A 14,103-nucleotide genomic window follows, 5' to 3' on the forward strand; every position below is an offset into this window, starting at 1 on the left:
GCATCCCCGCAGCGCCCCAGCAGCCCGTCCCGCCGTGCCCTGTGCCCACCCTGGGCGCTCCGCACAGGCCCCTCTCCACCCGCCCGCAGCCCCATGGTGCCCTGGCACAGCCCTGCCCGTCGGAACATCCCCCCAAAAAAAGAATTTTGCCTCTGCCCTGGGAGCAGCCCCCGCCTCTCCAGTGCCCCGCAGCACCCAGCCGGGCCGGGGGAGTCCATCAGGTACCAGGATGGGATGCCCCGCTCCCAGCATCAGCCCTGGGGCCAGGCACAGCCGTCCCACCCCATTCCACTCATGGAGTTTTGGGCTCAGCAGCCCCAGCCCCGCAGCCCCAGCAGCACTCCCGGCCCCCCCCCAGCCCCTCTGTCACCCCCAATTTCTCCCTATGTGCCCTCTCCCAGCCCGGGGACATTCCCCCTGCTGCGCTCAGCCTCCTGGCACAGCGCCTCTCCCCCAGCCTGCCCGTGCCGGGGCTACCTTGCTGCTTCATTCCTGCCTGATGGGATTACAGAAATCATTTGAAACAGGGCACGGATTTGGGTCCTGCTGGATGTGTCTGTGTTCTCTGCAGCTCTCTGCCATTGCCAGGGCAGCATCAGCCGCGGCGCCTGATCAAAGAGAAGGACGTGCAATTACCAGCAGACACCTCCACGCGTTCCAGTCTGGGGCTGGGAGCTGGGCTCTGCCTCCCTCCCGCTGCCAGAGCTGCAGCCCAGACCCGACACGGGCTCTGCGGAGCAGCCACCGCTTCCCATTTCAGATGCTTGTGCGGCAGCATGTGAAGGGCAGGCATTTATTTCAGCTCTCCCGATGCCACTGAGGCAGTGAGCGTGCAGCCGAGGGGATCCCTGCACTCGGACGCTGCAGGGCAGCTCTGAGCCTTCCTGCACCACTGCTCGTTGGTGGGTGGCAGCTCGAGCAGCTTCATTGCTGGCCCGTTACACCCAGGAGCTGCCCCTGTCACCCCGTGCACCACCAGAGCCCTGTGCCCACCGGGACGGATGCACCAGCCCTGCCCTGAGCCCCTGGGCACCACCAGCAGCAGCACCCACGCTCCTGGTGGACCATCCGCCCCCAGCAGCATCTCAGAGGCTCCCTGGGCTGACCCCACAGCTGCAGGGCTCCGGGCACAGCCCTTCACATCTTACTGCCCTGGGGGGGCTGTGCTGGGGGCTGCAGCTGTGGCTCGTCACCCGCTCCCACCACCGGCACCGCACGGGGAGCGCTGGGCACTCGCAGGGCTGCTCAGCCCCCGGCTGCAGCTGCTGGAGCAGGCAGCGATCGATTTTCTTGCACAACACCAGTTCTCGTGGTGCCTGACAAGCTGCCTCTGCCCCCGGCAGGCTGCTGGCGCCGGGTGGGGTGGGTGCACGGGGCAGGACCTGTTGCTGCCTATCTGCTGCCCCGGCTATGCCGAGCCTCCCGTGACCTCAGGCCCCTTCCCATGCCCCCAGAACGTGCTGTGCATCACCCACATGCTGCCCTTGGGCCCCTGCAGGCACCCCTGGGGCTGGCCTTGAGCCCCGCAGAGCCCAGTGACCCTAACGCAGCTCCAGCATCAGCCCCCCAGCCCCCAAGCCTGATTGAAGGCCACAGGGAGGCTGCGTGCGTTGGTCAATGGTCAATGTGATAAAAATCCCCCCCGTCGCCTCTGGCTGTGTCTTAAGCAGCATTTAGCTGCGACTCAGAGAAGGAGCAGAAGGGCTGGAAGCTGTCAGAGCTACTTAAAACTGCCACTGCTCAGTGCTAGCACCCAGCACAGCAACGGGGGGGCTGCGAGGCAGGCGGCCAGGCTGGGCAGAGCGGCCGTGCCCTGAGCCCTGCCCAGGTCTTGCTCCAGTCCCTGTGTCCCCCGCTGCCAACCTTGGGGCAGCCTGGGGGTAGCCACTGGGAGGAGCAGCCCCTGCGCTGGGCTGTGCAGCAAAGCGGGGTCAATCGGCAGCGGGAACCCAGAGAGGGACGAGGCATCTCCTTCCCCATGGGGAGACGTGGAGAGCCCTTGGCACCAGTCCCCGGGCCCCTGAAAGGGAACGAAACGAGAGGCTGACCCCCAGCTCGGTGCTGTGCCGCCACCGCCCGCTCCGGCTGCTGCTGCAGAGCCGCCCTCCTCCCACCAGCAGCGCGGCAGCGATGCAGAAGGCAGCCTCCAAGATGCCGCCTGGCGCAGGCTCAGCCGCCTCCCAGGGCCTGCAGAGGAGGGGGCCGCACACAGCACAGACAGAGGGGCTCTGCGTGCCCAGGGGCAGCCCCCAGCCCACCCAACGGGGCTCGATTTTTGGCACCTGGCCCCAGGGAGGACGAGGAGGGGGGCACGGCCATCTCCTACCCCAGCCGTGGGTCCCTTGGGGGCTGCTGAGAGCAAGCTGCGGGCGAGCAGAACCCCACAGCCCAGGGGATGGGGGCCCAGGCAGGCTGCTCCTCCCAGCCGGGGGGGGCTGCGCCCCGGCCTGATCCTCATTGAAGGGGACAAGCAGCCGTGCACAGAGGAAGTCGCCCCACACACAGTTGTCTGTTCTCATTAGGCAGGGAGCCCGTCTCCATCACTCCTGGCCAGCAGCACCTTCCCCCCACCACGCAGCACAGCAGGAGGCCGGGCCAGGTGCAGGGAAGCTGCAGGGTGGGGGTGAGCAGGGTGCACAGCTCCCCCCCTGCGAGGGAAAGGCTCAGCTCCAGCTCTTGCAGCAGCAGGAACCAGCCCAGGAGCTGGGCAGAGAGAGGCTCTGGCAGGTCAGGCTCCCTCCTGCCCATCAGCCTGAGCACAGCTGAGGGCATCCCCCTTCTTCCTCCTTCCTCCCAGCTCCCACAGCCGGCCGCCTTCTTGTCCTCACGCTGCTGTGGCCCACCCTACATACTGGCAATAAACCAGTTTTGTGTATTTTTCCTTATAACTGGAGCTCTTTCATGAGGCCCTGCAAGCCTCACAAGCTCCCACCCTCCTAGGGCAGAAGGAAAATACTGGTCCAGAAAATGTACTCAAGGAACTACTGCAGGTCAAGGGTGGCTCCCAGGTCCAACAGACAGCAGGAGGGGAGAGAACCAGCACTGCAACTAAGTGAAGCCAAAGCAGCCTGCCACACACAGACAGATGAGACTCCAGAGCAGCAGGCTGCATTAGCTGGGTCTGCAGGTGAGAATGCTGAATGTTACCCACCCAGAAAAGCACCGGGGCTGTCAGGAAGGAGCTAACAGATGAGCCTTGGTGCTTACAAGCAAAACCGTGCTGAGAGAAGCACTGATCTGAGTGCATTCGGGCTGCAGCTCCTCCTAGATTGCAGAGGTGCCAGCTTGAGCATCTCTGATACTGCTGTGGCTGGGAAGCTGGGCTTGTTAGGGCTCAGAACTTGTCTCATTTACCTCCTTCTTTGCTCTTAAACCTCTGCCCATTGTCCACATGCCAGAGACTGCTAGCAAAGCTCTAAATCAACATACAAAGCCTATGAAGTTTGCACAAACCCCAGAAAGCATGTGAACGCCAGCTTATGAAACAAATAAGGAAGAAAGGCTTTCCTTCCCAAACCAAAAGGCTTTGCCTCAGCAACACCCCCATTCACAAAAGCTGAAAATGCAGACATCAGTTCTGCTGAGAAAGAGATAAAGACCATGCGCAGGGTGCTGCTGGGCTGTACTGGGAAGCTGGGAGGAGCTCGAAGGAGGAAAAGCAGGCTCTGAATACACACTCCTTTTGCAAAGTAAGCTCTCTGTATTCATCCGAGAATGTCTGCAGTACAGGGTTCATCTGGTATAAATAAAGTACAAAATTTTACAATGTCTTAATCATTATTTTAACAAAAATACTAAAAACGGAGTAAAAACTGAAACCAAAGTGGGAAGGGAGACTATCGGCCACAAGGGATCTCCATAAACGTTTGTAGAAATTGGATAGTAAAAACACTTTCTCTGTACAATAAAACCATCCTCCTGGCATCTCCCTGTGAGACGGGCAGCGGCGGCACACAGCGCTCGGGGCACGAGCCCAAGGACAGAGGCCGGGAGCAGTCCTGGTTTGCAGGTCAGGCTGAAGAGGCTGTATCCAGTCCACAGTGATGTCTCCCTCCTGGAGCAGGCTGAAGTGCCCCAGATCAGTAGCGTCCAAAGGGGTTGTTGTTCTGCTGCGGCTGCGTATCTGTTGGGGTCAAGAGTTAGACAGTCACAAGGTCTGTTTGGCAAGGTCTGTTTGTTTCCCCTCCTGTCACCAGTGCAGCTCCTAGAGGTATGTTGCAGGGTATGAGCAAAACCAAACATAACACGCTTACATCCTTTATGGCACGCCCTGTTCTGCTCACTTGTCTGAGGCTTTAGACAGGAGCACAGTCAGGACCCCACTTTCTTTGAGGAAGAGACAGATGTGCACCAGTCCCAATCCCAAAGCTTCTCCAGAAGAGACCTCTCAAGGCACACTTGGTGCACCACAACAAAGCTCTGAAAGATGGCAGCAAGTCAGGACCATGAGGCTGTGTGCAAATTATTTCTGTACTTTGAAAGAAAATCTGCCCTATAAGATTGCACAACACCAGGAGGCAAACAAGCTGTTCAGACAGCCAGTGTCAAATACTCATCCTGAGGTACACCCAGAAACCAGACTTAGCAAAGGTTTCAGGAACTCTTCTGACTCCCTAACAGTACGTAGGTACAAGTGAACAACATACCCGAAGGACTTCCAGGTGGCACAAAAGGGACAGGAAACACAGCAAGATTTTATTAAAGAACCTCACAAACTTCCCGACTGCTGGGACCGATGCTTGGTGACGCACACTGCTCAGAAGTGTACTTGGGCACTATGTGATTAATAAAATCTGTGAGCCTTTTCTTGAAGCACGTCAGCACGTCTTATGCTGCGGACTAAGTAAAAGGAGACCAGTGTAACCCAAGGCTAGCCTGCCCTCTTTCTGTCTCAACTCTGCTGGACAGCAGCATATTTAGGAATATCCTGGAGCCTCCTGACCCACCGTGAGCCCAAGGTATTCTTGTCCCCCTCCTACAAGATGTTCTTGGTTATGTCCTGCTTTCTGCTGCACCCCGGACACTGCAGGCAAGAACTCCAGATGGCTCTTGGTGGAGCTGATGCAAGCCCAGTGAGGTGGCATGGAAGCTGCACGCTGACACATGGCTGCATCGGACCCACGCATCCGTTCCATATAAAAACCCGTTTGCTACACAGACAGGATAGGAAAATATGGCTATTCTGCTATATTCGGATACTTATATGAGATATTCCTCTACTTGAATGTCCTGGCTGGGATCCTTGCACAGATTTGTGGTTTGTGAAGCTGGCGAGCAGGAAATTTAGCACATTAAAACTTCTATTTGCTTTTTTTTGTTTGTTTTTGTCACAAGGATTAAGAACTTTATCAAGGAACAAGTGTAAGCACTATTGTTTGGCCATTATTTGTTGCAGACATCTGTTACATGTGAAAGTTATGCACAGAGGAAAGAAACACCTCCACCCGTGATTGTATCAAGCTTTCCCCAAGCACAAGCCTACTCTGAGGAATAACCAATTTAAGAAACTGAATTAACCAAGCAGATAGATCAAAATCTGCCAAATGTATTTTTACTTGACATCGAGCTGTAGGCATTCACATCCTTGACTACCATGGAAATGGTGGCCCAGCAAGAAAAAAGGAGGGTTGTCAGCTCCCAACCACCAAGTTCCCAGCCCCCACCACACACACGTACAGCTAGCACACTGCAAAAACCCCGTGCAGCCCATTTCTAGGCATTTTCATAGCATCGCTGCCATTTTTTGTGGCACAAAAGCCAGTAAGGTGACAGCAAAACAGCAGGTGGTTCAGAGGGGAACAGCACAGGCACTGAGTTCTGTTTCTAGCCCCCCAGCCAGCAGTTAAATACAGATTATAGGAATAGCTGCACAGTGCCAGACTACAAACATCATCTGTGCCATTACCCTGTCTGTGACAGCCGCCACAGAAGCCCACAGAACACAGCAGGTATGAAGCAGTGCTTCCTGGAGTACCCTCCTTGCCTGCAAGAAGTCTTGTCCTGATCACATCTCTGGGTCACCCACCATGTGAATGCCGCAGGATTACAGCCTCCCTGAGCCCCTCAGAGGTCACCACAGCAGAGGAAGCATCTCTGAATGCTTTAAAGCTGCAGACTGAATCCTTCTGAGGAAACTGCATGACAGCCCCTACAAAGGCTCAGCTCTCTCATCCCTCTGCATGCAGCAGGTCTGGAAGGTTGTTCACATGCTGGCAGCACTGCCTGCCCTGCTGTCGTGCCCCTTTGGGCCAGGAGCTCAAAGTCCTGATGCCATTTCCCTGCCAACATCATTTATGGCCTCAGACAGACAGTTTGGCTTGGCCCAGCTTCCCTGCACCAGGGTACCTGCAATGGGGAACGGCAGGGGAGAAGATTAGGGACAGGATCAAGAACACTAAGGCTTACTGGAAAGCTGCTGCTGAAGTTGTCGAACCAAAGCAGCCGTTTGCTGCTGCTGCTGTGTCTGCTGAAGGCCCTGGCGCTGGAACTGCAACGAGAGAAATGTGGTTACAGCCACACCACCTGGCTGGCACTCGCAGCATTCACACCAGCCATGGGAAGTGCAGGGGAGGGAGAAGGGAGTTGGGGGGAGGACGCAGGTAAAGCACGGCTGGATTTGTGCGGATTATCACATCCCTCTGTCTCTGAGGGAACACTCACAATGGGCTGCTGGGGGGGAAGAGCCTGCATCCCCAGCCCTGGGGGCTGGCCCTGCGCCTGTGGCTGAGGCACTGTGGAGACCTGGGGTTGCTGCTGTGGCTGTGGTTGCGGTGGAGGCGGCTGCTGCTGCTGTTGTTGTTGCTGTTGTTGCTGTTGCTGCTGCTGTTGTTGTTGCTGCTGCTGTTGCTGCTGGGAAGACAAAAGAGAAGGGGCCGTCAGGGACCTGTCTGGGCAACGCACAGGCAGGGCTGAAGGGAAAAGGGCGTTCTTACACCACTTTCTTGACAAGTGCCTAAATTACACAAATTTCACCAGGACCCTGCCCCAGGCTGAGAAATTGCATGAAACACAGTGACAGTAACAAAATTCTGTAAGATGAGTTTTCGGCAGATGGCAGGAAGAGAACTACAAGTCTACTTGTCAGCTGGGGAATGACTAGGAGTAAATACAATACGAGAATGGAAAACAACTACGAGCTATCTCCGGAGGTTGGCCAGTTCATCTCTTGCCTCCTGGTAAGATCAGCAATACCTGCTTCACTGAGTATTTCCCCGACCTGTTCTCAAAATGTTTCCAGACATACCAGCACAGCTCCTGTAACCTCTCAATTCAATCCATTTCATGTTGCACACCTGGTTACTCCTACTGGATTTTTCCTAGTCTATCTTGAATCTTGTACGTTAAGATTTAAGATCATTTCTTGTCCTACAGCCAAGGAACATGAACAGGTAAGAGTTTTGTGGTTTTTTTTTGTGCATTTGTTTGTTTTAAAAAGACAAAATCTGGGGACTCCCCTTGTCTCTCCTTCTCTAAGTTGAAGCCCAGCTATTATCAGCCTTTCCTCCTCAGAAACATTCCCCAGCTCCTCAAGCCATCTTACTGCCCTTCTCTGCCACTCCTGGCAGTGATGTTACATTTCAGTAACAGGACGTAGATAAAACTGGATGCAATGCTCCAACCTAGATGTTGACAGAACTAGATAAAGAAAGAAGAATACAGAGAGACAGAATATTCTGTTGAGGTAGTTTTAAACTCTCTAGGTCAACAGAAGAGTTTCTAGCAGAAACAGAACACCACTAAAACTATCATAAAAAAACATGGTGCTGATAGGTACAGTTCTGATCACTGGCTCAAAAGGGTAAGGTTCAAAGCTTGAACAGACTCAGAAAACAGACAAAAGTGTATCAGAAGGGATGGTATCTTATGAGAGGAGGTCAGAAAAAACTGACCTACGAAAGATGCAAGTGCTCCCAAGGAATACGCTGGGTAAACAGCAGAGAGAAAGAACAGACAGTAAACAAGGACAAAAGAGCCAGGACACAGCAGAGAGTAATAACTGGGTACAAGAACCACTCACAAACACAATGAAGCTTGGATCAAGGATTCTACCCGTCAAAGGGAGTGAGTTTCTAGACCAGCCTCCTAACTTTCATCTTCAGCCAATTTGGTCCCTTAGGTTCATGAAATGGATACTGTGACCTCAATAAGCAGGTAACTAACTCAATGAGCCTGGAGACCCTCCTCCTGATTTCATGTCCTGCCTCCTTGCAACAGCTGACTACTGCCCATGGAAAACAGAAGGCCATGCTTCCTTTCTACAAGCTACTGCATGTGACAGTCAACTCAAGCATCAGGAGTCTGTTCTGCATCTGGTATGCACCTGATAATACAGCAAGAGTCACTGTAACTGCAGAGATTTTGGGCACTCCACATTTTTTGAGTAACCAAGCAACGTCAGCTAAAAGCTGAAGGTACATGTTAAGTTACTGAGCTAGGAAAACTGCTAGCAACTTGTCTGAGTATGTTCTTTTCCTAAATACAAGCGATGGAGAATGCTAAAAGAAACCCACTGAATAGTCAGAAGGTGCTACTCATCAAAAGCTGCTGACCACGCTACAGGCAGTCTCTTGTCCAGTACAAGGCAGCAATTCTCAAATACCGCTGACTGTGGCACTCTGCAGAAACCACTGTCTTGCTCAGGCTCCCCTCAGAAAACTAAGTGTCATCACTACATTTGTGAAAACATAGACATGCCCCTAAAACTGATCTTATAAAGAATGACTGCCTGCCCTGGTATGGGCAGAGGGAGGGAGGTTCATTTTGTTTCTAGCTCCTGCAACACTTAATTTCTAAGACAGTTAGCATTTTGCACGATCTTATGGGCCCAAACTGAGCAGGAAGAGGTAGGATGCAAGCCACAGAGGACTAAACAGATCTTTTGTGCTCTTAACTTTCTTTTAACCTCACGCTGGGTGACTGGCAAGAGGCAGTGCATCTGGAGCGGCCAACTCCACGGAAGGGAGAACTGCCTAGCAAAGCATTATAGGCAGGCCCCAAGAGCTGACATCCCTCTGGGCACACCGGGGCAGAGCACAGTGTTACTGACAGAGGACAGCATTTGGCAAGTCCCCTCCAGCTCCAGTGGCCTTTGTCCCAGCAGCAACCACTCACCCTCAGCATCTGCTGCTGCTGTTGCTGCTGCTGCCTCAGGTACTGCTGCTGCTGCTGGTCAGGCAGTATCTGGCTGGGTCGAATTCCTGAGGGGACTCCTTGTGGACCCAAATGGTTCATCCCACTCATCATGGGGGCTTGCTGTATGGACTGGTGAGGGAATCTGCAAAAGAAAAGGACAAGCCCATGGAGTAAAAGATTCATAGGCAGCTAGCTTATCTAATTGAAACCCAACTGCTGCCATCAAGACAGACAGCTCAAACAGCTGCTTGCAACCCGTGCTGCTTCTCTGCAGAAAGGTGAGGGACACCAGGGACCTTCAAGGGCTCCATCCAACCTGCTTTTCCAGAAGCCCTGATAATGGTATATGGCCCACTGTTCTGCACTGTCTCACTGACAGATTTATGCCTGCCCAGGAGCAATGGAACTACCATATCACACCTTTAGAAAGCGAGCTCCTGGCTAGATTTAAATTCAAAAAAATTGTGACTTTCCCAGGTCATTTACTTCATACTTCACAATTTCATCTTTCTCTGGTTAGTAACACCAACTCCTGCCTGCAGCTAGCATCTCTGAATTTCATCCTATCTCTCTGTTTCTTCTCGGGACTGAAAGCTGGATAAAGATGCTCCCCGAGGGTGTAAAGGACTCGGATGCTGTGTAACACAGCATGGAGAATAGGCTTTTCACAGATTGCTGTTCAAGTTGTCTGGACAGAACAGGGGAGCCCTTGATGAAATACAGCTTATTAACATCCAGTAGGGTGGGAGGTACCTCTGTGTGTTGCCCAAGGTGTGCCCGTAGCCTGGAGCCTGCTGGTGCACATAGCCACTTGGTCTCTGCTGCATCTGTCTAACAGGATCCACCAGGGCAGGATTAGAGCTGGGGTGGGAATTTTGATAGGGCTGGCCAGAGTACGTAGGAGGTACCATCGTGCCTGACTGGGAGGGGTGCTGCTGAAGGCCTATGTGGGAGACGTAAGATGTGTAACCCTGAAATGAAATAAACAAAACCTTTGTTAGTCATGGAGCAGCATCTATTCTCCTGTAAAGGCAGTCACAAGACAGTTCATCTCTGGGATTCAGATTTGTGCTGGCCAGAAAATGAGTGAAAGGAGCCAAGAGATTCCAGGACTTAACAGCAGAAATACAGACACTGCTGTGTGCCGTAGCAAGACTCCAGTTTTACCTGTGGTCACTGCCGCTTACCTGGGAGGGCTGCAGTGTTCCATAGGATGGGGTTGGAGCCATCTGGCGTACTGGCTGCTGTCCCATTATGCCTTGGCCCTGCTGGAAGGCAACATAGGAACAGTTTTTTCAACTTCTCCAAAGGCCAGGACGCTGCTGTCCTCTCCTCAGCAGTCCCGCCATACCAGACAAGGAACTTCTCTGCTGAAACTACAAGGCTGCTTCGTGGCACCCAGATGCTAATGACATTTCCCTCGCCCTGACTTGGGGCAAACAGGCTGCTACCATCCCACCTCTCACTGCCCAACAGCTGCAAGACGTCCCCAGTGCACCTCACTCAGTCTCCACCAACTGTTGGAGAAATGGGTCCAACAAAGCCCTTGGCAAACACAGAACTGCCTAGAGGAACAAACACCTTTTGAAGGCAGAAACAGAGATAGGGTTGGAGAGTTCTGGCTAGAGTGGGCAGTGGCAGCCAACAGCTAGGACTTGCCGTGCTACGGGGCCCAACAAGAGCACATCTCTGACTTACCAACTTTGCTTGAAGCTGCTGCCTCAGTATCTGTCCCTGGGACACTGGAGGTTGTTGTCTGTACACCGCTGGCTTGTAGGAGGGGTCAATGCCCATCATGCTCCCCATCCCTGAAGGCAGCACCCCACTATATGGAGGACGACTCTGAACCAGTTTCCCCAAGGGCATGCGCACAGGTCTGTAGGATGTATCCAGGCGAGGGCCACCTGCAAGAGGAAAAGAAACAGACTGACTAGGCACATGGTGTCCTTGAGCCTTGCAGCTCCAGAATAACCGTTCATCACTATATCTGGATACATGACAGGCAGAAGGGCAAGTGTGTGTAGAACCATTTCACAAGAAGGGTTCTTACAAGAGGTTCCCAAAGACTTGCCCCACTCTCACCTCCCCTGCACACCTACCTGCTGGAAGAGGCTGATTCTGGGCATAGAGACCCACCGGAGACTGCCCATACGCTAGCCTAGACATAGTGCTTCCCGCCTGGTGATGCAAGAGATCTGTAGGCATGCCAACTCCATAGGAAACCCCTCGGCTGGGACCCAACACAAAATCCTGCAAGGATCAAGAAGGGAGTAAGAGATCAGCATGCACTGCAAATTCATGAATGGATCAAGCATATGAAAGAGTTGCAAAGTACACAGGAAGCAGCCAGGGTCAGTCACTGTCTGAGCTGAAAGCCTCCTTCCCACCCATCAGGGATTGAGGAAATCCTTGCCCTGCCCCAGGCTAGTAGAAACAGGACAGAGCTCCAGTGCTCCCATCTGAGAAGAAACATATCCCATCTTCACCACCACTGCTTTCAGGCTCCTTCAAAAGACTAAAGGGAGTGCTCAGGGTTGGACACAGGAGGTCTGTATCTGTTGGGCAGTCATTTACCTCACTTTTGCTGGCAGACTGGTTGCGTTTCTTGGTTTTGCTCTGTTTCTTCTTGCGTTCTTCAGTAGAGGTGGCAGGATTGGAGCTGGTTTTATCAGCCTTGGTTGGTTCCACAGCTTTCTTCTCCGGCTCTAAAGTCACAGGTGTAGGAGGCTCCTCCTCTTCAGGAGGCAATGGCAATGGCTCCAGGTAATAACTGCGGGGCTTGGGTTTCAAGTGCGTGTGGTACAGAAGAAGTCTCTGCTGCTCCTCAAATCTAGACACCTTGCGGTCCACCCGGACTGTCCCAAACCATCCCCAGGACAGAGGGGCTGAGTGCTTTAAGCCCTCAAACAGATCCCAAGGGGAAATCTTCTGCTTTGTAGAGACTTGCAAACCCTTGAAATCAAAAGAAATAAGAACCTCTAAGCCCCTGTTCTTTCTCCTACTACAGGAAACCCTACACTTTCATCAGACTCCATTCCACATGTTCCAGGACAAAAAAAAAAGACAACCTGAGCCCTTACTAGTGGTAAGGGCTTACTAGTGGTTTTGCTCTTCCTCAGGGCAAAGCAGTTATTTCTAAAAACCTTCATCAAAAACTGCCATTCTCCTTCATCCCACCTCTGACAGTCTCCTGCCACACACTGACAGTACCCGTTATGTCATGTGACAGGGTTTATAGATTTTTTTTGCTTCATACAGCCACGAGCACAAAACAAAAGTTTAAATAATTTCTCAGGCCATAGCAGCAGGTATTGCTGAGCATTAACAGCCAGCCTTGCCCTTTTCAGACATAGTTATGCGCCAGCTTGCCTGTGTGCAGCCAGCCATTTCAAGCTCGGCAGGCAACAAGGTGCTGCATACTGATGCCTCCCAAGCAGCGGAGACTCATGGCATCAGAAGACAAGGCGAAACCTGCGGTCAGGAGCTGTGAGGCAGACAGCAAAGCTTCACTTACCTCCTTCTTGAATATGGAGTCAAATCCAGCTATTTTATTGCCTTTGGTGTCAATGAGGGATCCCTGAGGTTCGCAGGTGATGACATCTCGGGTCTGCTTGGGAAGTGGCAGGAGCTGTCGTACCTTCTCCAGGCTGTCAGACTGCCGGTCCCCCAGCTCTTTCTGCACGAGTGGAGTAGAGAAAACTTCAAGAATTGCTCAATAAAAAACAACACCCAAAGCCGACCTGTGCCTTTAGTGGTGTCAGCATCCACTCCCGCATTCCCTGTCATTTCTGTATCGTTCAGCCCAAGGCCCACAGAACCACTAGGGCAACTCTTACTGCTTTTCAAAACAGCAACAGCACTAATACAATATGAGACAGGTAAATCTACAGAGTTGGATGACCACGATGCAGCACACAGCTCCCCGTACAAGGCCTGGTGTCTCTCACCCTGAGTTTCTTGACGAGATTCATGTATGCCCGCTTGTTTTCCTCCATGCTGCCCTGAGAAATGCTGGACATATCAGCAGCCAGGGTGCCATTGATGAGAACACTCAACATGTCCAAGACAGTAGTGAAGAGCTCGCTGTTGGTCAGAGCAGAAAGGCCAAAGTCACAGAAGAACCAGACAAAGCTCTGGCCATCACACTAACACCAAACACTATTAGACTACTAGGAATTCTGCCTACAGCCAGAAGCAGCAAGCACTCTTCAGCCTCCCACAGTAATCCTCCTTTTGGTTAAATGCTGCCAAGTGTCCACACTTCAGTCAAGTGCAGTATCACAGATTAAGAATGGCCTCCTGCCCACCCCTTCAGCTTCTCTGAGAAGCAGATCCAGACTCAGCTCTCCCCAGTTTCTCTCTCTGCATCTGGAAAGCAGAGTTTGCTCTGGGTACGTTGGAAGAGTATACTTGGACACTAGGACCTGTTAGTTACTGCCTGCTATTACTCCAAAGACATCTTCACCTGTCACAATGCTTCCAACAGAGAGTCTAGAGAAACAGCTAGCTCACACAAGGTAAGGGGCTGTGCTAATGAATGCCTGAATGCCTCCCTAGGGAACCATACGGATCAGAAGTCAGCCAGAAAGTTACTTGTTTGACTGCATGTCCACGGTGCCACTGCTGATGATGTCCAGGAGCAGCACAGCCCATTCGGTTGTCTGCTGCGTACTGCGTTGAACCGTGTCAAACATGCCTCCCACCTGACAGAGAAGAGCAGTTTAGTCAAAAATACACCAAAAAGAAACACTAAGACTTAAAAGTCAGAAAGAAGCCTAAACCAAAGCAACTCCTGGGCTACGGCAACTCCCTCTGAGAGCTCAAGGAGACTGCAGTCAACAGGGCAAACCTCAGATACAAGCAGTCACAATGAGGAGCACAAAAGCATTACAATGAGAAGGCAATACTGGGAGCAGCCTGCATGGCACGTCTCTGAAATGGAGACCATGATTGTGGATTTCATCCTGGTTC

The 14,103-nt window shown here is 52.7% G+C and overlaps 1 protein-coding gene across 3 annotated transcripts in view; it reads right to left on the reverse strand.

Moving 5' to 3' along the window:
- Positions 1 to 3,677: 3,677 nt before the first annotated feature.
- MED12 (mediator complex subunit 12) overlaps positions 3,678 to 14,103 on the reverse strand; it is a 36,834-nt gene continuing 26,408 nt past the window's right edge. For 2 of the 3 annotated variants that reach the window (XM_068696818.1, XM_068696821.1), the window contains 12 exons: positions 13,726 to 13,835; positions 13,080 to 13,215; positions 12,647 to 12,808; positions 11,707 to 12,084; positions 11,232 to 11,382; positions 10,831 to 11,036; positions 10,320 to 10,400; positions 9,886 to 10,103; positions 9,112 to 9,274; positions 6,661 to 6,849; positions 6,406 to 6,487; positions 3,678 to 4,123 (listed from right to left, as the gene is read on the reverse strand). In XM_068696818.1, coding sequence (XP_068552919.1) covers positions 4,080 to 4,123; positions 6,406 to 6,487; positions 6,661 to 6,849; positions 9,112 to 9,274; positions 9,886 to 10,103; positions 10,320 to 10,400; positions 10,831 to 11,036; positions 11,232 to 11,382; positions 11,707 to 12,084; positions 12,647 to 12,808; positions 13,080 to 13,215; positions 13,726 to 13,835 — 1,920 coding nt within the window. In that variant the 3' untranslated portion in view covers positions 3,678 to 4,079. The remainder of the gene's footprint in view (positions 4,124 to 6,405; positions 6,488 to 6,660; positions 6,850 to 9,111; positions 9,275 to 9,885; positions 10,104 to 10,319; positions 10,401 to 10,830; positions 11,037 to 11,231; positions 11,383 to 11,706; positions 12,085 to 12,646; positions 12,809 to 13,079; positions 13,216 to 13,725; positions 13,836 to 14,103) is intronic. The other variant, XM_068696820.1, reaches the window with a different exon arrangement.

Source organism: Anas acuta, chromosome 13 (genome assembly GCF_963932015.1).
Source record: "Anas acuta chromosome 13, bAnaAcu1.1, whole genome shotgun sequence".
NCBI lineage: Eukaryota > Metazoa > Chordata > Aves > Anseriformes > Anatidae > Anas > Anas acuta.